Here is a 24774-nt window from a genome sequence, read left to right on the forward strand (position 1 = left end):
ATATATATGAACTTACAAAACCAGGTATGGTGACACACACTTGAAATCTTAGCATTTAGAAGACTGAGGCAGGAGGAGTCCAAGTTTGAGGCTAGCCCAAGCCACATGGTGTGACCCTGTCTTGGCAAATGTGATTAAATTAAAGCTCTTTAAGTGTGGAGATTATTCCAAATTATCCAGGTAGTTCCCATGTAATCACATTGGTTCTTAAAAGAAGGTTGTAGGAGAAAAGTTCGAGGAGAGGACAACGTGATGTGGAAACAAAGATGAGAGCTGTGGTTTAAATACAGATGAGGAGCTTCAAGCTAAAACCACACATAACCACTGCAAGCTGTAAAATACAAGGAAATAAACTTTCTTTGCAGAACTTCTAGGAGGAAGCAGCACCAATTATACTTTGACTTTATTCCAGTGAAATAGTTTGAACTTGATGTCCTGTTGGATATACACGACCTGGCAACCAAGTCAAATGAGTATTTCTGTATTGGATGCCATAGGGATTACTCTCATGCTGGATAGCACATAATATCTCTTTGCTCTAACAAATAGCACCCTTCCTCAGATCCTCAGATAGTGCATCCAGTTGGCCATCTGTCAGAAAGTTTTAAGGAAACCATGTTTCTCTTTCCTTCTTAAAACCTTTTCCCTGGGATCTGGCATTCCCTTATAACTAGGTAGTGAACAGAATATCTCTGAAGAAGCTAGCAACCCTTATTCTACTGCTAATTTTCCCATGAACTCTTGCTATGTTAAGGTTTTAGAGGATGCTCCATCAGACAACAGCAACAACATCAGGAGGCGCCTGACTCACCTGGGCTCTGCCAGCATAGTTCTTCTACCTGGAAGAAGGCTTTCTCCTTTGCTCCATCCACTTCCAATCTTACACTGTCTCAAAGAGGGTAGACACACAAGAAAATATGAGAAGCTGTGTAGAAGTTGAAAAATAAGGAGAAAAACATGGTTATCTGTTATCCATCCTTGCTAGAGGAAGAAAGTGGAGTAGGAGGTACTCACAGGAGAATGTAAAGAGTTAGAATGGAAAGATAAGGTTTGAAAGAGAAGTCAGTCCATAGTCAGACCACCCTGAGCATACCCAATCCCATCTGAAAGAGGAGGCAGATTCATGGTTAAGGAGATCTGATATCTGATTTGATAGATGAGGTCACAAAATAAGGGGGAATTAAAGAGTGTTCTACTAGGGTGGTCAGAAGTGGTGCATACTTATACATGTGAGTCTGCCACTGAAACCATGATGTAACAGATTATTTTCTAGGGAAAGTGAAACAAATTGAAGAATTTGAAAAATTTTTTGAATTTTGAATTTGAAAAAAATCTGAAAAACTTGAAAAAAATTTCTGTGTGCAGAAATACAGTATTATATAAATATGAAATTTTGTCAACATACAAGCATAGGAAGGGAACACTAAGAATGACATATGTCAACATGTTGTAATAAGGTTGTGAGTTATTTTACCACATTTGTTGTCCCTCTATATTTGTACTTTAAAAGTAATATGACTGTTGTTTTTCTAAAAATAAACTTATTGGGGCTAGAAAGATGACATAGCAGAGGACCTGGGTTCAGTTCCCAGAACCCACATGACAGCTTACAGCCATCTGTAACTCCAGTTCCAGGGGATGAGACACCTCTTCTGATGTCCATGGGAATTGCACAACACAGGTGCATTTACATACATTCAGGCAATACAGTCATACATATAAAAATGTAATAATAATAAATAGAAAATATAAAAATAAACTTATTAAAAGTTGTCCTCATTCCTCACTAACACTTCTAATTGAAATTACAAACCTACAGGGATCATAATCAAAATTTTTATCTACCTGAATAAAACTACATGTGAAATTTGTCTTTTTTTTTTTTTGAGCAATGGATGAAAGAGGGCATTTGAGACATTCCACTGAAACCTCTGACCACATAGAATTTGTGCTTCTAATGTAGGTCTAACCATGGTGCTGGTTAATAATGGCCTGGAATTTCCACTGAAGCTATGATAAAGGTCCAGATGTTTCCTATTATCTTATTATACACAATTCTTCTTGGTCACCTAATTTGAATCAAAGTAGAAAAAAAAACCCATAAAGATCTAATTGCATAGAAACAGTTATATTTTCTCTTATGCTTTCAGACAAATAAGACTCATTGTGCCATCCCCAAACCATGGGTGGTTCTTGTGTCAAACCCTAGTGCCAAAGCAACAGTAATGCCCTCCTTAGCGTTGGAAGATACCCGATCTCTACTCCCTTCATCACAATTACAGATGCAGCTAGTGGGTATGCACATTGAGAGAATTTTCCTTGTTCACCCTTCTTCCTTCAGGCACATCTTTCCTGCTCCCTCAGGACCACTGAAGATGATCTAGTTGCAATGCAGAAAGCTCATAGTACACACACACACCACAGCGTTCATACACCACAGTACTCACCCCATCAAATTCTGCCTTTGTCTAAGGAAAGCATTGCAGCAAGTCGTTCTCATGGACAGAGGGAAATGGTACATGAAAAAAAGATCCTGGATTCACCTCTATCCATTTCATCATCTGAACAACTTAGGCTTATTCTTCAAAACCCAACTCAGTTATTAATATCATTCTTCTGAGAAGCATTCTCAGAAATAACCATCCCCTTTCTATGATTGAGGTATTTGATGTTTGTGCATTAGTAGATTCTGCATGTCCGTATATCTTAAACTTAGCATGGTGCACTTGTGATATTTATTTGGGTATTTCTTGTACCAAGAGTACGTGCTAGAAAAAGAGAAGACATTTTCTTTATATTTGTCTTCCTAGTGACTGAACAATAAGTAAGAAATGGAGGCATTCATTGTTTTACTATGGGGAAGATGCTTGCAGAAATTAGGGAGAAATAAGTACAATTGGGAATAATATTTCTTGTTTTCATGATTTCTTTTACATTTGTTATGATGTAAACATTTTAACAAGTTCTCTCTCACTCTATCTCTCTCTCTCCCTCTCTCTCTCTCCATCACTTCTAAACCATTCGGAAAAAACCTTGTTGGTTATTCACTTGGAATAAAGATTTAAGTCTTATAAAACAAACAGAACAATTAGTGGTGTGAAGTGTATCAACCCACAGAGATTGTTTTCTTTCTCTCTGTCCCTATTTTGTAAAAGTGGTTGTCTAAGACTGCATAATTATAGATGAATGACAGTGAAATGCTTGAGCAATAATTGGTAGGAAGTACAATTATGAGAAGTCATTAGTGGGAGTAAATGAATAGTTAGTTGGCTAACAGGTCAATGTTGAAAGCTCAGTGTGTCTAAACATTGTATTAAATTATAGGCGAAGAACATTGTTCTTTGTCATTTAAGCATATTTATAAATCACTGATCTTTCTAAACTGTATTTTATGTGATGTTTAATTTGTGGCACAGTATAGGAGCTGCCCAATCTGGGTTTCAAGTGTTCATTGAAGAGAAATAGCTCATATTCGAAGTGTCTGCAGTGCTGTGCTCATGAGAGAAGCCAGTTATCCTAGCTTGTGCAAATAACATTTATAAAGTAATGCATATGGTATTTTGGAAATCGAAACTAATTTTATACACTTGGCATACAGTTTTGTTCAGAGGCTGAGAATTGCATTATCTGTCTAGTTCTTTGGTCCTGGATTCAGAAGTTCCAGTTTCAAACTACAGTGTTTGTATCTCATTACTGTGTAGCCATGTCCTTGAGGAATTTTCATCTTCTATCTATAAAATTTGTTAAAATAAAATTTTAAAAACCCACTCATAGCAAGAATAAAGTCAGTTCTTCAGAGAAAAACCATTTAGGATAGATTGGGTTTATTCTAATTCCTCAATAAATACACTGTTTTTATGCTTCTAACACTTTGGATATTATATGCTCAGTTACTTATGTATCTGCTAGGCTTTACAAGTAATTGTTTGGAAGACAATATTTCAAATAGCTATTTAAAGTACTATGAGTTGAATGTTAATTCTGTGTGTGGCTGTATTTGGAATGGTGACCTTCATTGATGCAAAGAAAAGCAGTGGCCTAGCTTTCATGATGCTAACTGCTGCGTGGGAAGATAAGATGTATTCACTGTAATAGCTACAAAATGATTTAGTGCTAAAATAACATGGTGCTGCCTATAGACTATCTAACTGGATAACTTTCCCAGGCCTCCTTGAGCTTGTTCGGCTTATAGATATTTCAGCAGTGAGAACGAAATATTTTCTGCCACCTCTGGTTTCAGAACTTTTAGCTTTTTATCACCTTCCTATCTGCTGTGAAGGTGTTCTTCCAGGCACTGCTCATGAGTTAGGGAATCAGTGTGTGTGCTCTGCTTACCACAAGACACTTTTCATGCTCTTTTATTTTTGCTTTGATTCCTTTCTTATTATTCTCCATTCAGGGGGGTGATAAGGATCACCTCCTCCCCACCCATGCCACTGTGGCTGCCATGAGAATACTGAACTTGTGTCCAAGGGTGCAGGTCTCTATTGTTTTCAGGTAGTCAAACCCAAAGGTATGAGAGAGTACTCTAACCTACAATGAAGTGCAGTAACCACCTTTCCATGGCACTGGGTCCAGCCTAATCAACTGGATCTTCAAACTTTGAAGTGCTTGGTTCCCTGTATCGTTTTTCCTCATAAAAAGGTGTGTTTATTGAGCAACTATTATGTGCCAGGCACTGTGAATGGCTTTGGCACTATTATGATGAACAAAAATAGGTATTGCTTTTGCTGTCATGTTTGGTGTTTGAGACAAGCAAGTAGTTTCAGTAACAGAGGTCAAGTTGCAGTTGTGTTAAGTCCCAGAAGAAAAGAGGAATATTTTAATGTAACAAATTACAGCACACAGCTTGAATAGTTAGGAGATACTGGAGGCTTGTTTTAGAATCAAGTAGAATAATCATTCTAAAGAATACTGCACAGTCTGGCAAGATAAGTCCAGACAGAAGAACATCAGATGCAAAATGCATCTGAGACCTCCATCAGGTTTGTCCCTCAGGTTCAGCATGAGTCTAGGTGGTCAGGAAAGGCCTTATCTGAGGCATGCTGCCATCTCTGTTGTACTTGACTTTTTTATTTTCTTTTTTACTCATTTAGTCTTTCATATATTCAGATGCCTACCAATTAGTCAGCTAGGCTTGGACATGCTTAAATCGAAGATGTTCTCAAAGCTTTTGCTCAAGAAGGTCTAGCTCTGGTGACAATTGCAATTATTTTGACATGTTGAGCTTGAGGTAATTGCAGCTCACATAAAGGTCACTATCTACTATAGTGGGAAGTGTGAAGCTGGCACTCAGAATGAGTCCAGCTTCGTGTCTTAGTCACACACAGAGAGTTGACATTTTTGTAATGAGAGTGAATGAGTTATGAGATAATTTTATTGCAGTCGAGAGGCTCTGTCAACATTTGAAAGGACATGAGTTTATGGTAATGTTTAAACACACATTTTAAAATTCTGAGCTTCTTTGTTCCTTCTCTCTTTATAAGAATAGTTAGCTGAGAAACATGTTCATTGTCTCTGCATTTGATTCTACCATGTGTAGCTTCTGTGCACATAATATATGTTCAGCATGCATTGACTATGAACTGTGACCAATCTGGCACAATTTCGACAGTGTTCAATCTTTGATAAACATTCTTCTATGTCTCATAGAGACTTTTCTCTACAGATAATCAAGAACCGGTTAAAGAAATTCATACATTTATGTATACATACAAATAAACTTTATTTCATTTTGTTATTCCCAAAGGTTAAGATATATAAACAAGGAATAAAATTAAAATTATTTTCTTTGGGGATGATTTATGCCTTAATTTTCACCTGCCCTATAATTAGAAATTTTGAACTCTGTAAGTGTTTTTTAAGATAAAATTATTGCCTGAGTAAACTTCTGAAATTGCATCGTTAACCCAAAGACCCTTTTAAGCCTAGAACAGCATGGTTGGTACAAGTGTCTGTGCACATTCAGACAAATAAATAAAGAGGGAAGTTTAAAATAATTTGAAAATGATTTATCGTTGGCCACCTCTGTAGTTAGAAATGTAAGTATTATTACTTTACTTTAGTGCAACAAGGGAGGACAGTAACTTGCTGTGGGCTAAAGGTAGATTATGATCTATTGCAAAGGAGGAAGGAAATGTACTGAGGGAAAAGAAGGAGCTGGGAGTAAGCAATGTGTTTTCTGGAGTGTTGCTTCAGACAAGGGCTTGAAAATCTTTGCCTTGACCTCTGCTGGAGAATTTTAGTGTAAACTGTAAAGCAGATGATCTCCTTAAATCTTTGATAAAGACTCGTGCTCTTGGTATGAGGAGGGTGACACAGATATGCTGGAGTGTAGTACAGACTGAGTTATGTAGAGTCACAGGCTTTTCCCTTCAACTTTGCTTGGTAATCTCATACGAGATATACCCAGTTTTAAAATTTGAAGGAAACAACCCACAAAGTCCTAGGATGACTACTTGGAAGGAATTTTCCACTCTGCATATGTTACTGTTAATATTATTATTATTATTATTATTATTATTCTACAGTGTATCCACAGAATTATTATTATTTAAGACAAGGTCTCCTTGTAGCTGTACTGGCCTGGAACTTGCTGTATAGACAAGGTTGGCCTCGCTATCACAGAGATCCACCTGCTCTGCCTTCTGAGTCCTGGGATTAAAAGTGTGCACCACATGCTTGAGCTACTTATGTTATTTTTGAAATAAATTCTTCCCATTAGATTTGAACTATGAATGTCTACATTGGGATCTAATATCCACTTTTTGTGTTTGGAATAAGAAGTAGTAAAGTTCATCTTCAAACACAATGTGGAGGGTAGAGAGGTGGCTTAGCTGTTCAGAGCATTTGCTACTCTTGCAAAGGGTCTGGGTTTGTTCCCAGCACCTACATTGGGTGAGTCACAATTGCTTGGGACGTCAGCTCCAGGGGATCTGATATCTTCTTCTGGACTCCTCAGTAACCTTCACATACATGGTGCATATACAAACAAGCATACATACAGTATTAAAAGCACAGTGTGATAAAGGGAAAAGAAAACAACTACATAATTATCAATATCTGTTTACTACACAGTGAGATCTAAACTAGATGCTTCGTTCATTAGCTACTATGTTATTTAATCCTCCTAAACCTTTTGATGGAAGTTCATGCTACCGCTGGGAGTAGTTGAGGAAGATGAAGCCCGTTTAGATGTGTTTTTCTCAGATAGTAAGACTGGCTCAAATGTAAATTTGGTCTGCTGGCAGTTCCTGTGTTTTCCACACCACACCATCAATCCTTGGTTGTTTTTATTAGCACCTTTTATAGATGAGAAAAGTATTTTAAAACCTAGTTCAAAACAAAAGATGAAACTAATATAAAAAAACGTGCCACTTATTGATCCTGAGGCTTGCTTTTCCAGGTTCTTGTTTAGCGCAATATCACATTCTTATTGACTATTGCCAGTCACCACTCATCAAAGAAGATCATTTTGTACCAGTCAGATACTATTATCAAGTACCACAATTGGTCACACACAGACGTTGTCTATGAATTGCTCAGGCCTAAATGACACATCTACAATGTGACTTCTACACCTAAGGCTCATGGAACATAGAACATGGGTAAAGACAGGACATTAATGAACTTCTCAGTTCTCAATAATGAAACTCCATCATGCAGCAGAGGGCAAGGAACACAAAAGGTCAACAAGAGTCTGCTGAATCATGGCCCTTGGACAGGACTTCTTTATTAAACTTCACCCGCCCAAGGCTCAGGGACCATCACTGAAGAGGGGGCAGAAAGATTGTAAGAGCCAGGGAGGAGGTGCAGGACCATATGAAAACAGAATCTTACCAGCTCTTGGGACCTGCTTGTATGATTCTAGGGCAATGGTGTCAGCACACACAAGTCCCAAGCAAACTCAGGCAGACAAAAACCCAGCAGGGAACTGGAACAATGAACAGCAGACCCCAATCTTATCTGAAGAAATATTGGCAACTGATTGCTGCTAGGTGAAGAAGAGCTGATCTTCCTAAAACAAGGGACTCTAGATAGGCTGACTAGATCTCAATGGATGGACTTGCACTGGGGAATGTCTGGGAACACTGATGACACAGTGGCCATAACAGGGATGACAGAGTATATAGACTCCAGTGGCGGGGGGTGGGAGGCTATGGAAGCGTGCCAGTGGGAACGGGGGTATAATTAAGATTGTTTGAAATGTTCTGTATGAAATACACAAAAATTCAGCAAAAAGAAATTTTAAAAAATAATTGAATATGAAGAAATAAATAAGAATGCATTTGGAGATCTCAGGCAAAAACTTTCAGTATCATTACATTTTTAATGTAAAAATAAAAGAACAAGATCTTCGTGTTATATATTTTAGATATCTAGAAATAATGAAAAAGAAAATAAGCATAATTTACAAGCTCAACACTCAGATACAAGCTCTGTTGCCAAGATAAATAATTGGGAACATATAGACTTGTGATATACATTCCCTATGTGACATAAATATTTATTGGTGTTACTGAATATCTGCGAACTCCTCTCACTAAATACTCCTCCTTCACTCCCAAATAGTTTTTACCTTTTTGTTCTCAATCTCCCCTCTCCAAATTCTAATATCACTTCCTCAGGAAAGTGCTTTCCTGACTTCCTTGATAGGGCAGTTCCCTCGATTAAATGTCCTCACGGTACCCAAAATGTTTTCTTTGTAGTACCTTTATATATTCATTTGTTCTTATTTGCATTAATTTTGGAAGTATCTAAACAAGTTTTCTTTGGGTCACTTTAGGTTCAGTATCAGAAGTAACTGTCACCTATCTCCGAGCAGCTGCACATGCAGGAGACACAATGCTGGCTTTAGAAGATGTTGTGGACTGGCACCAGGGGGATGAAGTTGTCATCATCAGTGCAATGGGTGCTGAAGGTGCCAGACCAATGGAGGAGGTGGTCACTGTGGAAACGGTGCACAATGCAGACCTCCATCTCAGGTCTCCTTTGAGGTATTTGCTTATCAACTTGGCTAAACTCATATAGAAGGAGATGAGATTTTAAAAGGGTTGGGACCTGGACATCTGTCTCTTGATGAGATATGGTAGCATTAAATAATGCTAAACATCTTGATAAGAAAACTATAAAGCATTAAAGATTATACAGAGACATAGTTTTCTCTGACTCTAGAACATCTGTCTTAGTACAAAGTCTGTGCTTTGTACAGTGTACTTTAAAGATTTTAGCACATGGCTCCTTCTTCAGTATTTGAATTTCTAAATAGATAATACCCTGCAACAGAGAATTACCATAATCTAACAGCTTACCATTCCTAATAAGATGTGGGGTGATATCCTCAAATGCATCGTCTTCTTTTTCTTTTTCTTTTTTTCAGATATTCTTACAACTCCATAGAGGACTGGGTAATTGGGGAGAATCTTAGTTTGAAGGTCACAGTGGCTCTGCTCAGCAGGAGTATTACCATACAAGGAAATCTCACCCAAGAGAGGATGGAGCTCCTCACCTCCTGCCAAGAAGCCGATGCCAAGGAAGGTAGAAAAGCAGTGTGATAGGAAAATCCAATGAGTGAAAATATTGTTTTCATTTTTAGGGGCTATGTGGCAGGGCTGTGCTTGGTCTCCTTCAAAATGGAATATGCTCTTAATCTTCGAGAGGTTATATGGTTCTATAAATTTCAGAAAGCTTTCGATAACTTGTAATTTCCTCTCATTTCTCACTTTCCAAAAAGTAGAAGAAATAGACAAAAGACAAAAGAAATAATTTAATTGTTTGTCTTGGAAAAAATCCTGTTAAATAATTTAACCCAGTGATTTGAAGTGTTGTAATGACATCTTTCAGGCTTCTAAGATTCTCCAGAAAACCATAATGTCAGTACCATAGGCTCAGGCAGTTCATTCTTATTGGCTAGACTTGTACCTCCTTCCCTTTTGGGGGTTCGTTTTCTGAGTGAACTATCACATACTTTAGGTAAGTGTTGGTAAAGTCTATTTATCTTCTAGTAGAATAGCAGGCACTGAATCACATTGATGTACCTATTAAACATCTATTTCAGGGATGGTTAGTTTAGTAGGCTATGTTTTGGTTTCCCAGACTGTAGATTATGAGGCTTTCACATGCTGTGAAGATATCATTTGTCAACTTTGGTCCAGGATGGTGGTGTCAAGGATGACTTCCAGGCATGAGTTCTGGATGGATGATGAGGCTATTTGCCGAGATGGGGAGAGGAGAAGGTTTGGGGATGGGAGGGTGGTGGTGATCATGAGTTTAATTTTGTACACATTGAAACTGAGAAGACAGGCCAGCAAATGAAGAGAGATAATGTTTGGACCATGGTAGAAATATCAAGGCTAGAGTTAAAAGTTTGAGAGGTGTGTGCATATAAATGCAGGTAGATATAATGTTATAACTAGTGGAGAGAGGCCTTGACCTTTCTACTCTAAGCCATCAACTGAAAAATATGTAAGTTTTAAAGAAAGTAGTTGAGTGGATTAGATTTACTATATTGAGAGATTCACAATTCTGCAAAACTGGGATCTCACTTTTCTGACAGTTTTCATACAGGTTTTCTCTGCTCACATTTTGCAAAATAGTGAGTTTGGTCATGCTGCCAATAAGATCAATGCTTCTAGAATAGATCTGTTAGCTCATGATGGAAAAGATCTTCAGTCTTATCAAACACACGAATATAACTGCAATAATCTTAGAAGCAGTCACTCAGCTTAGCGTCAGGCTGGATTGTGAAAACAAGCTAGCCAAGTCCAAAATACAAGGTCTGACTGGCTGACAATTTCACAGGTCACTGGCACCAAAAACTGTAGTAAAGTATATGAATATACCATATCTCTTTATGTGCTTCTTACAGATGAATTCTCTGAATGCTAGCAAAAGGAGAAGATTTTGAACTTTAGAAGATAGTGACACATTGTTTTATATTATTGCTTCCTCTTCATTCATTAATATGTAATTGGTATTAATCATAGTTCAGCAATAAAGATGGGAATGAAGGTTGCTGGTTAGTTTTTATTGTCAACTCAATCCAACCTAGAGCCATTTGGAAAGAGGGAACCTTAATTGAGGAATTTTCCGGGTCAGATTGGCCTGTGGCCATGTCTTAATTAATGATTGATATGGGAGGGTCCAGCCCTCTGTGAGCAACAACATACCTAGGCAGTTCCTTGTAGGCTGTAAAAGAAAGGTAGCTGAGCAACCCAGAGTGTAAGCAGCATTCTTCCATGGTTTCTGCTTCAGTTCTTGCAGTTTCTGCATCACTTCTCTCAGTGATGGACTGTGACAGGGAAGTAAAAGCTTAAACAAGCCCCTTCCTCCCAACAAGTTGCTTTTGGTTGTCATGTTTACACAGTAACAAAGCAAAGGAGAATTGTAGGTTTATCTGAATTAGGTTGACTTTGATTCTTCTAGGTATATACTCAGAGATACTCCTGATATTTGTTCATGTCATCAGATGTCATGTATGGCAGAAAATATCCTGGGTGATACCCTCTTAAAACTGTAGCCATGGCAGTTATGTGTTAGGTTCAAGTAGTTTTTGTCTGGAGAAGTAGACATGTAGAGAATCTGTTACTTTTCTGGAACCCTTTGCCATTTTAGCAGTGATATTATTGCTAAGTCCCTAAATACATGACATCATAGTAAAGGTGAAACTTCATTGTGTATTTCAAAACTAAAAGGTGCTGTGACAGCAGTCAGTGCTTACAACTTATCCCTACAAATACCAACTATAAAGAGGTCATTTTACTTTCCCTTCCCTCCAAGGAATCTTTTAGTTTGAAATCATCATCAATATAGTTAGGTCTTTGGATTGTAATATAACACTTTGTGACAGCAATTCACTTCATAGTTTTCAGTGGTATTTCTGGAAATAAAGACAGTATCATGTCCTAGTTATTAGATCACTTCAATAATAACCCACAGAGAAGAACAGATAAAAGTGAAGATTATTAAATAAAATAAACAATATTGATTTATCCTTTGTGTCCATGGTACCTTGCAAATGGGAGGATTTGTCTATTAGCATACATTGAAAGTTCCTTGGATTTCCTCATGTATTTCAGGTAGTTTGAAGCATTGCTTATATTCCAAGAGTGAGAAGGTGCTGGGATCCAGGGATCTGGGGGCCAGAATCATCATTCAGTCTTTCCCAGAGGAGCCAAGCCTTGTCCAGCTGAAGGGAGTAGAGTTCCACAACTTGGGGCAGGCCTTCCGTAAGCATCTGAGCTCAATCACACTGGTGGGAGCTATGAGAGGTAAGGAGTTCAGGTCTGTGTCTTGTCAGTTTTGTTCTTCTGTGTTTATGGCACTTTGTCAGAGGTGATATTTGGGTGGATGGATGGTTGTTTGCAGTTTAGATGAATGCTTTTCAAACCTCAGTATGATTAAATAAATCACTCATGCAATTTATTATATTCAGAGCTACAGACATTGCCTTAATAAATTCTGGTCTAAGGTGGACACATGGATCTGAATTTCAAACACACATGCCTTATAATTCTAGAATTAGTAGTCTAAGGAGTAAACTCTGAGAAATACCCCTGCACACACAGAGTGAGCCACAAACTCCTTTGCTTTGAACCCTGCATCCTCTACTATCCGAATGACTACAAGCAAATTGATATTGAACAATTGAATAATATAAGTAATCAACACTGTGAGAGTCCAGACACAGAAACATGTATTTCATATGAAGATTCCCTCAATCAGTGGAATCTTCACTCTGGGAAAACAGGAGCAGATGACCAGAGACTCAAGTGCTTGTCTGGGAACACAGAGCAGGCAGGTATGACGACCACAGCCAGCACTGAAGCTATAGGAAGGGAGTAGGAAATGTCAAAGCCAAGTGAGAACTAATAGATTAAAACTATGATCAGTACCAGAAAAAAAATAGAACCAGATATGCTGGTAAAAATTCAGAAAACCAAGGTCTGTGAGATATGGGAGTACCCATGCCAAATTTTATGTCAATGCTGGTATGCAGAGCACAAGGGTACAGGTGCTCAAGACAGACCCCAGCAGCTGCCATTCCCTATGATCCTTGTATCCCTCAGTGCCAGCACCCACACTTGCAAACTCTGTCTTGGTTTCAGGGGGCAGGTTTCAGGGGGTTCAGTGTTTGGTGTTTAACAAAGGACACTGCATTACAGTGGCCCTTGAGAAATGCCACAGTTTTGAAAGATCATACTTGAGGTCATTAAACATAGCATCTTTGCTGGTCAACTGAAATATTTTCCTTTGTTTCAAATGATTTATTTGCATATCAAGGATGACTATTCATCTTAGTTTTCTGGATATTAGTTTACTGGGGCTAATTGGGGTGATGGTTCCCAGCATGATCCATGAATATGGTACATTGAGTCAGGTAGAATCTTCGTGTCTTTCTTTTTATTTGGTTATTTGCTGCTTATAATATTGTAGAATATTTGGAGTGGAGGCTGTCATCAATAAATTGGGAAGTAGTTACATGTGAGTTATCAAGCAGACGAAATGAAAACCCGCTCATTCAAATTCACTTAATATGCCTCGCCTTACCTTTACTACACTGTAGATGTAGTGTTATCTATTTTTCCTTATTAAATTTTATTTGAAAAGAGGGTTGTTGCTTAACAAGGACCATCTGAGCTTACATAGGGTTTGTCCATGCTGTCACCATCGCAATGAGCTCATATGAGTAACTGCCCAGCTCTCTGGAAAACTCTGTTTCCTTGTGGTCATCCACCACCTCTGGCTCACACAATCTTTCTGTCTCTTTGTCTGCAAGGATCCCTGACCTTTGAAAGGCAGAAGTTTGATATAGGGATAACCACTCTAAAGATTCTATTCTCTGTAGTCAAGGTTATCTATTTTAATCACCATCTGCTGCGTAAGGAAGCTTCTCTGGTGAGAGTTAAGAAATGCATCAATCTGTGGATATAATAAGTCATTAGAAGTCAGTATACTCCTATATCTATTTAGAGAATAATAGTATTAGGCTCTTCCCTGTGGCTGGGTGACATATCTATTCATAGGTTCTTAGGACTGATTTCAGTGTTAGATATGGCTCCATTTGATGAAGCAGACCTTAAATTCAATTAGGAAATTGTTAGTTACTCCCATAATAGTCATGCCACTCTTGTACCAGTGGGAATATCTTGCTAGGCCAGTTGTTGTAGCAACTTGAAAGCTTGAAAGCTTATTTATGTAGTGTCTGCACCAGTAGGCTTCTATCATCAAGTTCTCATGGTAAGCAAGAGCAGGGGCAATAGGAAGTATAGTTTGAGGGACTATGGAACCCATGGACAACAGCTTCAGAAGAGGAAGTCCCTTCCTGGCATTGGGTTTTTACTCTGCTAGCCTAAGGTGTCTTGTAGGGCAATGTCCCCCTGTTGTAAGGTAACTCTTTTTAATCTTTTTTATGATGTATGTGTATATACTATAGGAAGCTTCTATGGTGGTAGATTTCCATATGACTCATTCGAAAGGCCTTTTTATTACTTATCCCTCCCCATACTCCCTCCTCTGTTCCGCCCTCCCATTCCCCACTCCATTGAACCTTCCTACTCTATTATTTCCCTTTTCCCCTTTATATCCCTGCACTCTATGTCCCACCCATGGAGCTCCCCTTCCATGACCCTTTATTAGTTTCCTGACTGCTCTGGTTTTTCTAATTGAAAAATCTAAGAATTCATATCTAAGAATTCAAAGCTAGTGTCCAGCTATGAGAGAGAACATGCAACATTTGTCTTTTGGGACTTATGGTCCCTCAGCTCAGAATGATTGTTTCTAGTTCCATCCATTTACCTGCAAATTTCATAATTTCATTTTTAACAGCTAAGTAATATTCCATTGTGTCAATGTACTATACTTTCACTATTCTGTTCATTAGGTTATTTCCATTTCCTGGCTAGTGTGAAAATGGCAGCAATAAACATGATGCACAGGTATCTCTGTGGTAGGCTACAGAGTCTTTTGGTACATGCCCCAAAATGGTATTCCTGGATCATATGTTAGATCGGTGTCTAGCTTTTTGAAGAATGTCCACACTGATTTCCATAGTGCCTGTGCCAGTCTACACTCCCATCAGCAATGAGTAAAATTTTCCCTTTACCCATAGCCTCATCAACATTTTTCCTGGTTTGTTTTTTATTATTTTTAGCCATTCAAGATGAAATCTCAAAGTGGTTTTAATTTTCATTTCCTTGTTGAGTAAACATGTAAAACATGTTTTTAAGTATTTCTCAACCATGTTTCATCTTTTTTTAGAACTCCTTATTTATTTCATTGCTCCAATTTTTAATTGAGTTTTTTCTTTCTTTCTTTTTTGTGTGTTTAGTTTTTTCAGATAAGCTTCTGCCAGAGGTACAGGTAGTACAGACCTTTCCACATTCTGCAGGTTGCCACTTCATCCGAATGATGGCTTCCTTTGCTGTACAGAGCTTTTTAGTTTCATGAGGTCCCAGTTGTCAATTGTTTGACTTAACGTCTGTGCTATAGGAATCCTGTTCGGAAAGTTCTTTACTGTGCCCTCAAGCTGCAGCAGATTTCCTACCTTTTCCTCTATCTGATTCAGTGTATTGGGTCTTATGTCGAGGTCCTTGATCCATCTGGAGTTGAGTTTTGTGCAGGGTGAGAGATAAGCATCTAGTTTCATTCTTCTACGTGCCACTATTCAGTTTGACCAGCATGATTTGTTGAACATACTCTCTTATCTCCAGTGTGTATTTGTGGACTCTTTGTCAAAAATCAGTTGGCTGTAAATGTATGGACTTAAATCTGGGTTCTCAAGCAAGACAAAATCCCAGTATAGATATCGGGAAGTTGGTAAGAAACTTCAGCCCCACCTGAGGAACTGCAGCTGATGACTGTTGGGAGGGGATAGTCAATCTCATTTAAGAGTGTGACTCTTGGTAGGTTAACCATGCTCTAAGTGGGTGAACCCACACCAAAAGGCATTTAGGGACAGAAATTTGACTCTATAGGCGCATTCATATATATATGAAGTTGAGCAGGAAATAGTAAGGGTTGAAGATAGGGTAGGGAATCTAAATACTATCAAAATATACTATATGAAATTCATAAAAATTCAATATAAAAGATAACACAAGAATATTCAAGAATGAAAGTAGAGGACAAACTTATTAATGAAATGTTTCAATTCCTTCTAGGAAATCAAGCTACAACGTGCTAAAAATTTCCTTATGCAAATCTTATGATCATAATTCACCTCTCTTGCCTATTCATCTTCAGTCATGTGCTGTGTGTTCTGGTTCTTTTGATTGTCCGTCTGTATTTGTTATTATTGGGCTCACACACTGGAAAGCATGGTTGTGTTCTGCCCAGGGTTCTAACAGGCTTCCTTTTAGAAAATTGTTTTCTATTAAAGATCTAAAGAAGGAGGAGGAGGAGGAGGGGTGGAAGAGAGGGAGAGGGAAGAGGAGGACATGAAGGAGAAAAGATTAAAAAGAAGAAAGGTTTGGAAACCGTTACATGCTGTCCCCTATAAGTCCCTGTTTCAATGTAGATGTGTTTCTTTGCATAATGGGAGTGTAATACATTAACCCAGAGGTTAGAGATTTGTAGCATGTTCTCTAAACAATCTTTCATTATTTCATGTCCTGCATGGCATCTTGCTCACAGCCATGAGTTAGAACACACTGAAGTCTTTTCACAGTAAAGTGTGCTCATGCATCAGACCCTGTACTCAACCCACAAGAGTGGCTTAGACACAGTAGGACTTGGTTTCTGTGGTATGTAGCATGTTCTGCTAAGGTGAGTTTTTCATGGAGATTCAGAGATAGGGAAAAACTACAACAGGCAGTGTTTCTGAAAGAAGTGATTATGGATGGGTTAATTTATTGGGGTTGATACTTTTTTCTTATGTGAAGCTGCTTCTTATGAAGGAGCTTTGTATAGTAACATAAATTACCTTATATTAAACAAACCTAATATTTACATCATAAGTCTAAAGGAAGATTCAGTGTATTGCATGTAAATATTTTTAATCAAACAAAAGCATCTCTTAATCCTATTTTGCTGTAAGAAAGAAAAAAAGCTTCTATCATTTCTTTCTTAAGAGAATATATGGAGGGGAATTTTGCTCTCTGGGTGTCTTATCTGGGTCACTCACTACATGCACTACTGTTCAGAAAATAGCATTCTAAGAACTAGGATTCTAAGTTAAACATTCACTTTTGGTTCTTCTATAGTTATTCTCTTTTAGTTTTACAAATATTCAAGTTAACTGGTAGGTTATGATTTCATTTTCCAGTACTTTTCTAAGATACATAAGCACATTGAGGAACTGTATATAAAGCTCACTGATGCAATATTACACTTATCAGCATATGCAGTGCCCTGTGTTTTACACCCAGAATAATGACCAAAAGATATCAAATATGCATCTACTAAATTATTTTTATGATAGCATAGTAAAATTACATGCATTTACACTGATCCAGATTGCCATACTTTTAATTCCCCAACTAGATAAATACTCTAGGAAGTGTTCTTTGACCAATTAGAAAGATAATTTTGAAATAACTATTTCCAAAAATAGATATGAAGGTTTAGACCTACTTAACAGTATATAAATATTCAGAAGACCTAAAGGAACATGAATAGAATATATCACACAAAGCATTTATTTTTAGCTCCACCTAAAAAAAAGTCCAGGAGTATTTTATTATTCTTTTTACCTTAGGGAATTCTTGAAATTTCCAACCATTACATTTTTGTGTTGTTCTTTCGGAGGAAAAGTGATGCACAAGTTTGAACTGGCATTTGAAAATGAAAGGATTTATTTTTGTCACTTCTTATATATAAAATAAATTGTTATTTGGTGTCATTAATCAGTCAGTGCGTTAATCATAGTTTGATACTTTAATCCTGATTAAAGATATGATTATTTTAGGTTTATTATAGAAAGATATGGTTTCTTCTTAAACAGTAAGTATCAATTAGAGACTTCTTATATGATAAAAGTGATAATTTAACTAATATGCCTTATCTTAACAGATAGACTACTTTAAAAAGTCAATAGCAAAATACAGGTTTATTTATAAAGAAACCTATCCTGAGAATGACAGCTTTAAAACTTTCTATTTAAAAATAAGCAAAATAAACAAGATTACAAATCTAATTCAAAATTTATTTATTTGAAAAACACTATTTCCTTCCATGTAGCAGAAACATACATTTTTCATAGTTTTCAACATTACATGTAAAAATGTCGCTCTGTTTATACATGTACATATTTATGAATATATTCACAGAAATAGGAGTTTCAATGCTAGTTTCAAGTCCACGGAGCTGGATTTGCTCACTGGATTGTCTGAATTGTCTTCTGAATTGTCTACTGAAGGAGGAGAGTGAAAGAAAGCAATCAAACTCATTGTCTGAAATATATAAAATTTATTAGTCAGTTTACTTTGAAATTGTAACTACAGCTGGATCACACCCAGGAGACTGAGAACCCGGTAGGTGCACGCACAATCCTTGTGGCTGAATGGGTATGTCAGCAGCTAGAATAGCTGCCAGTGCTGTCTCACACTGGACAGCCCGAGACCACAGTAGCTGCTCAGTCTACACAGGGCTGGATGGATCAGTGGACCCAACCTGGTTCCAAAACCCCAGAGGACTCCTGAAGAGCTGCTGGTCCTCAGTCAAGAACAGAGCCTGGAAAACACAGGCTCCCACATCAGCAAAGAAATCAGCATCAGCAGCAACTGGATAAATTAACTTGTGGGCGAGAGGGAAGGTCAAGCAAACAAAAGATGAATAATCTTCCTTCTGCCACACCCCTTTGTATCTGGGCTGCTACCATAATGCACATTTGGTCTTCCTGTATCAGCTAAACAATCAAGACATTCTTCAGGTGAAGCTTCCTAATCAGGTGATAAAAACCAGCCCTCATATCTATCACCTGCCTCCAATTCATGGCATTCCCTGTAGAACAGTCAAAAGACACATGCAGAATACAGAGCTGTGTGCTCTGTAAATATGGTGTCAAAGTTCCTGATATGATTTAACCCTAATGTGGTCCAGCCACGATAAGATTAAACAGTGTTGGGATCATCTTTTGTATAAGATCAGTCCAGCTGAATGATTCAGGAAAAGGATGATTCTGAATTTTCTGATTTTCCTTTTCCATCAAGTCCATTTTACCTGCCTTTTATTAGGAGTTCGTGCAGTATAGGGTAAGTGGTCAGGCTTACTCCTGGCCTCAAGCTTAGAGGCTTATGAAGAACATTATCACAACTTTCAGCAATGTTTTCAGGATGTATTTCACACAAAGCAGCATCAAGGTACCAACAGCATTCAGTGTTGCTATAGGGCTGTTTTCTGATTACTTCAGGTACAAGGCACTCCAGTGTCCCATAAAGGGTTGTGGTGCTATCAGAAATTGCTGCTCTTTCTTTACAAAGCTCATATCTGGTAAGTCAACATGTCCAACTGAATAAAAAAGATATCTTGACTTTAAGTCTCTGTATCGTATTTTGATAGAGTGCAGGGAACCCAAGGTACTGGCCATTTCAGCACCATAAAACATTTCTCTGTGTTCAGGAAGACTATTTTCTTTGTAAAGGAAAAAAGCAATTCCTCTCCACTTAACCGAGTCCAGAAGAAAATAAAGCCTTCCCATTGTTTGGAAAGAATAATTCAATCTAACCAAAAGTGATGTTTCTCATTTTTAAAAGCATGTTATGTTCAGCCATAATTGGTTTCTTCTGGTGAAAACTACTTTTTTTCTGTAACACTTTGATAGTATGAAATTTTCCATCCAGCTCCCATTTTGCAAGGACATCTTCTAAGACCTGCATTTTCCAATAATTTTTTTAAAAAATCAATTTTGGGGTTGGAGAGATGGCTTAGTGGTTAAGAGCACTGGTTGTTCTTGCAGAGGACCTAGGTTTGATTCCCAGCAACCATCTGTAACTCCAGCTCCAAGGGATCCAACTCCCTTTTCTGGCCCCCAAGAGTACTGCATGCATATGATATACTTGCATACATGTAGGCCAAATACACACATAAAAATAAAAATAAATAAATACAAATTAAAAAAATCAAAGTCAGTTGCTTTAGCACAATAATTTCCAATTGGTCCCAAGTTGACATTCTGTGAGATAACATGTAGTTTCTGAGTTCTTCCTTCATCTACTTCTTCACATGGGGCTGACTGATGTTTTGGGCTATTCTTCTGAAGGGAGATTCTGATATCTGCATGATTAAAAAGCTCTGGATACTTAACTTCTAAATGAACTTTCTGTCTTACTCTTACTTGTTTTATACAACTGGTTCACCAAATATTCTCTTTTACTTACATACATGTGTGTATGCATGTGATACACATCTAAATATGTGAGGGGGCGCATGTATATGTGTTCATATGTATATATATGTTAATATGGGGTCACATATGTTCCTATGTGTGTGGGTATAAGTGGAGGCCAGAGACTAACCTCAGGTACTGTGCTGGATAGCTTTAGTGTCAACTTGACACATCTGGGTTGAGGGAGCCTCAACTGGGGAATTGCCGCCATTGGACTGGCCTGTGGCCATGTCTGTGGGGCATCTTCTTGATCGTTGAGTGATGTGGGAGGGCCCAGCCCACTGTGGGTGGTGCCACCCTTGGGCAGGTGGGCCTGTGTTGCATAAGAAAGCAGGCTGAGCAGGGGCCAGGGGAGCAAGCCAGTAAGCAGCATTCCTCCATGGCCTGTGCTCCAGCTCCTGCCTCCAGGTTCCTGCCCTGAGTTCCTACCTTGGGCTCCCTGATGAACTGTGACCCGGGATATGTAACATAAAATAAACCCTTTCCTCCCCAAGTTGGACTGGTAAGAGTATTTTGTCACAGCAATGGAGAGACAAACTAGAACAGGTATCATTCCTCAGATATACTGTCAACCTTCTTGGTGTTTTGGCCTGGAGCTTGCCAAGCAGGTTAGGTTGCTCCATCAGGAAGCCCCAAGATCTGCCTGTCTCTTCCTCCCCAGCACTGTGATTACTCCTTGTGTGTGTGTGTGTGTGTGTGTGTGTGTGTGTGTGTGTAAAACATGGGTTCTGGGGATCAAACTCATGCCCTGTGCTTACAAAGCAAGCACTTTACCAACAGAGCCATCTTCCCATCTCCATCAGATATTCACCTAGCAAGAATCTTCAGTCGTAGCAAGAAAGTGTTGCTTCAAAGTCTTGTAAACTCTGCATCTCTCCATCCCACAGAGATCGCAACTTTATAAGTAAACCTGTGTTCTTCCTGTCACCAGAGCTTGGGATGGTTATTCTTGGCGCGGGGGCCTTTTCTACTAGTGCGTGGTACAATCTCTTTGCATTTAATACCTCAAAGGATATCAATAAAAACAAGTTGGAGGAAATAATCTACAGAGGAGAAGTGCAATGACTTTATCTAAAATGTGAAGTTTCTTCAAGTAATGTTTAATTTCTATCATGGGAACTTTAGGGATGCGCCTCCTCCCATGCTGTGAATGGGAAAGGCCACCACAGCCATGACACACTCTTCCAGGCTCTCTGATGTATTACTCATCTCCCAAAAGTGCCCATGTGCTTGCTCCCTGCCCTGGCATCACCTTTGGGCCCATGCTGAGTTCAATTATTGATAGTTTTGGCATATGTCCCAGGCCTTAGGAGCACTGAGATTGAGAGAAAGGAGGAGATACAGGATCTGTAAGACATCATTGCTTATCATTTTCTGGATAATTTCAGTTTCAAAAGTTGAGTTAATCCATAAACCAGAGTTGCTTTTCTAGTATTCAAAACATTTGGCATCTGTGGATCAGGTGCCCAAGCACATGAACCTGTTAGGGTCATTTCAGATTTCAATCATAACAGCACCCCTAGGCAATTTTACCATTGTGTATCATTGAGTATATTTACATAGACCTAGATGGTATAGGTTACTAATGCCACATGGCCCTACTACCTCGCCATATCCCTCACTTTCCCCTTCCTTCCTTCCTTCCTTCCTTCCTTCCTTCCTTCCTTCCTTCCTTCCTTCCTTCCTTCTTCCTTCCTTCCTTCCTTCCTTCCCTCCTTCCCTCCCTCCCTCCCTCTCTCCCTCCCTCCCTCCTTCCTTCTTGATTTTAGGAAACTGGGTTTCACTCTGTAGCTTAGACTATTCTGGAACTCGTTGTGTAGTCGAGGTTTGTCTTTAATTCCCACTATGTTCCTCTGGTCTTAGGTTCTCAAGTGCTAGGATTAGAAGCCTGTGCCCCCATGTCTGGCTAACATATGGCTTCTTCATGTAATCGACAGAGGTACACACGAGATAGAAGAGGCTGCTGGTGGTTTAGAAGAAAGTGTTGGTTACATTAAGTTTTTAAATTTTTATAAGTAAAAGGAATACAATCTAAAATAATGGTAAGAAGTTATTGACATATAACCCAGTAATATAATTACTTATTATTACTGAGTGTTATCTACTGTACATGAGTATATGTGCTATATCTTTATGTAACCAGCAGTGCAGTTGGTTTCTTTAACCAACATCACAGCAAACACGTGAATGATGTGTCAGGCTTCAATGCTATGATGGTCACTGTATCATCAGGCAGCAAACCTTTCTCACGCCACTATAATCTCAGGGGACCACCATCATACTTGCAGCCCATCATTGTCAGAAATGCTATTCTGTGTTGTACAACTGTAGTTAATGGCAAATATTTATTTACTGACTCTCCCAGGCCATATACCATTATTTGGGGTGATCAATATAGAGATTGAGTCAGAGTAATCATTTTCCTAAATGTCATTTCTTTTCAACATAGTTAAAACAACTTCCCTTTAGCTTCATAAACCTGGTCCTCAGGTCAACATTTGGCTTTGCTAACTCTCTGGTATAAGAGTATCAGGCCATCTTTCTCTAAGACTCTCATTGCTTGGCCAGTTACAAATATTGATTTATAGCTCAAGAAATAATGACTATAGCTCCCTGTGTAAGATGTCATTTTCCAAATATCTGGGTTAATCCATAGGCAGTATTCTCCCAAGTCCTTGACCTATTTTTTGTCATATTGTAATGATCCATATTGACCAGATAGAAATCTTGACAGTCATGTGGCTCTGTGACTTGGCCATACTTTCTCTTTCTCAGATGATAACACTCTTTAACATTTGCTCCTTGCATATCAACCAGTTTAATCTTCCAGAGCCATTAGCATTAGTTCCCCAATTTCTAAATTAGTTTGCTTTTTCCAAAAAAGTGAGTTTCATTTTTGTTTGGGAAGATGCTTTAGTGATGGTATAGCTTATTTGGTCATGGCTAACAGAACCTGAGGAGTCTTTGAGGTGCAAGTCCATTTGTCAGCTTATTCTTTCCTGTTCAGGTTCCTACCTCCAAAGCTGTACAATATGGGGCTCCTTCAGCAGAGGTCTCAGCATACACGGGACCCAAGGTCTGAAGGTGGACAGTAATGTATTATACAAGATTATGGGCCATGCGTTGCTGGTGGGTAAGTAAATGTGCTTGGTTAATGTTGCTTTTTTTGAGTAGAATTCATAGTTTTTCATAAAGAATTCTCTCAAATGCTAAATTATGGATTTATGAAATCATTGCAAATGGGCCATGATTTAAAATTCCAGATTTAAGTGCAGTCATCACTGAATGACTTACTCAACGTTATCAATAGGAAACTAATCATTTAAAAGTTGAAATTGGGTTAATAAACGCGTAATGAGGTGTTTTAAAGTTTGATGTTTTAAATTTTCACTATAATTCTAAGTGCATGTACTGACTCCAATGGCCAAACTTGGATGATGTTGCCAAAGTTTTGAAAATCTTGAATTTGTGCTTATATGCTCATGTGGCTTGTGGAAGTTCATATTTCAATATCTTCCTGGTCATGTGCCTCCCCCCTTTTCTCCTGAAGTTCATGCAAAACCCAGGGTTATTACTAGAAATCTCAGATGGTATCACATCACTTCTCTCCATGTCCTTTAAGAGTTTCTCATTGCTTTTAAAAAAAAATACTTCGAAAGTTTTAATTAGGCTCAAAGATACCAGTGACTTAAAAGTTATCAGTGACTTTTACTCCAATTAATCTCTGTACTTACATTGTTCTTTTTTTTTTCCTCCCCTGTACCCTAGTGATACAGAGTTACTTTATTTTATTCTTCTAGAAGATTTACTTACTCTCTTCCTGCAACATCCACTCTCCCCTCAATCTCCAAGTCAAGTCTGTACATTTAAACTCCTTAAGGACCAATCAACACCCCTTAGTTTAAAATTATATGTCACTGTTCTAATCATCTGATTCCTTATATTTTACTACCAGATTCTGTCTTAAATTAGTAGTATATTATAGGCCCATCAGTTGAAAGAAATGAATTAATGAGCCACTAGTCTCTAGTTGTATCAGGAAATAAAAGCAAACCAGAGATTTTCATTGGAAGTAAGACCATAACTCTACTTGTTAGTGTTTTGTATTTAAATGAATCCAGTGATATGATCAGTGGGAAGATGTATGTTTTACTTAGAAGCAGTCTGTTGAGATAAAAAGCTACAAAGGTTCTAATTCCAGAGGGAAGTTGTTTAGTGAGGGAATATGGATCTTATGAACTTACTTTAAAACAAACTCCAGCTTGAAAGGCAAAGAGCTAAGGATCCTTGAGGTGATGAAGTGCAGAAAAATCTTTTGATTAGAGAAGAACAGCCTCAGGGACATCAAACCAACAGATATAGACTTCAGTCTGTTTGTCTTTACTTTTCTTTGTGTAAGGGAAAGTCTGCTACCCTTTGTGAAAATCCAGGATGGTATCCTAACTATTTAA

At 38.2% G+C, this 24774-nt stretch overlaps 1 protein-coding gene and 1 pseudogene across 1 annotated transcript in view; one reads left to right on the top strand and one right to left on the bottom strand.

The window, feature by feature from the left end:
• Pkhd1 (PKHD1 ciliary IPT domain containing fibrocystin/polyductin) overlaps window positions 1–24774 on the top strand; it is a 563112-nt gene that overhangs the window by 175690 nt on the left and 362648 nt on the right. The window contains exons 38-41 of the mRNA XM_008825215.3: window positions 8786–8996; window positions 9380–9537; window positions 12078–12269; window positions 23331–23456. Of these exons, the coding sequence (XP_008823437.1) occupies window positions 8786–8996; window positions 9380–9537; window positions 12078–12269; window positions 23331–23456 (687 nt within the window). The remainder of the gene's footprint in view (window positions 1–8785; window positions 8997–9379; window positions 9538–12077; window positions 12270–23330; window positions 23457–24774) is intronic.
• On the bottom strand, window positions 18951–19814 carry LOC115068788 (annotated as a pseudogene).

This window comes from Nannospalax galili, unplaced genomic scaffold, assembly GCF_000622305.1.
Source record: "Nannospalax galili isolate Female #2095 unplaced genomic scaffold, S.galili_v1.0 scaffold329, whole genome shotgun sequence".
NCBI classification, from domain to species: Eukaryota; Metazoa; Chordata; class Mammalia; order Rodentia; family Spalacidae; genus Nannospalax; species Nannospalax galili.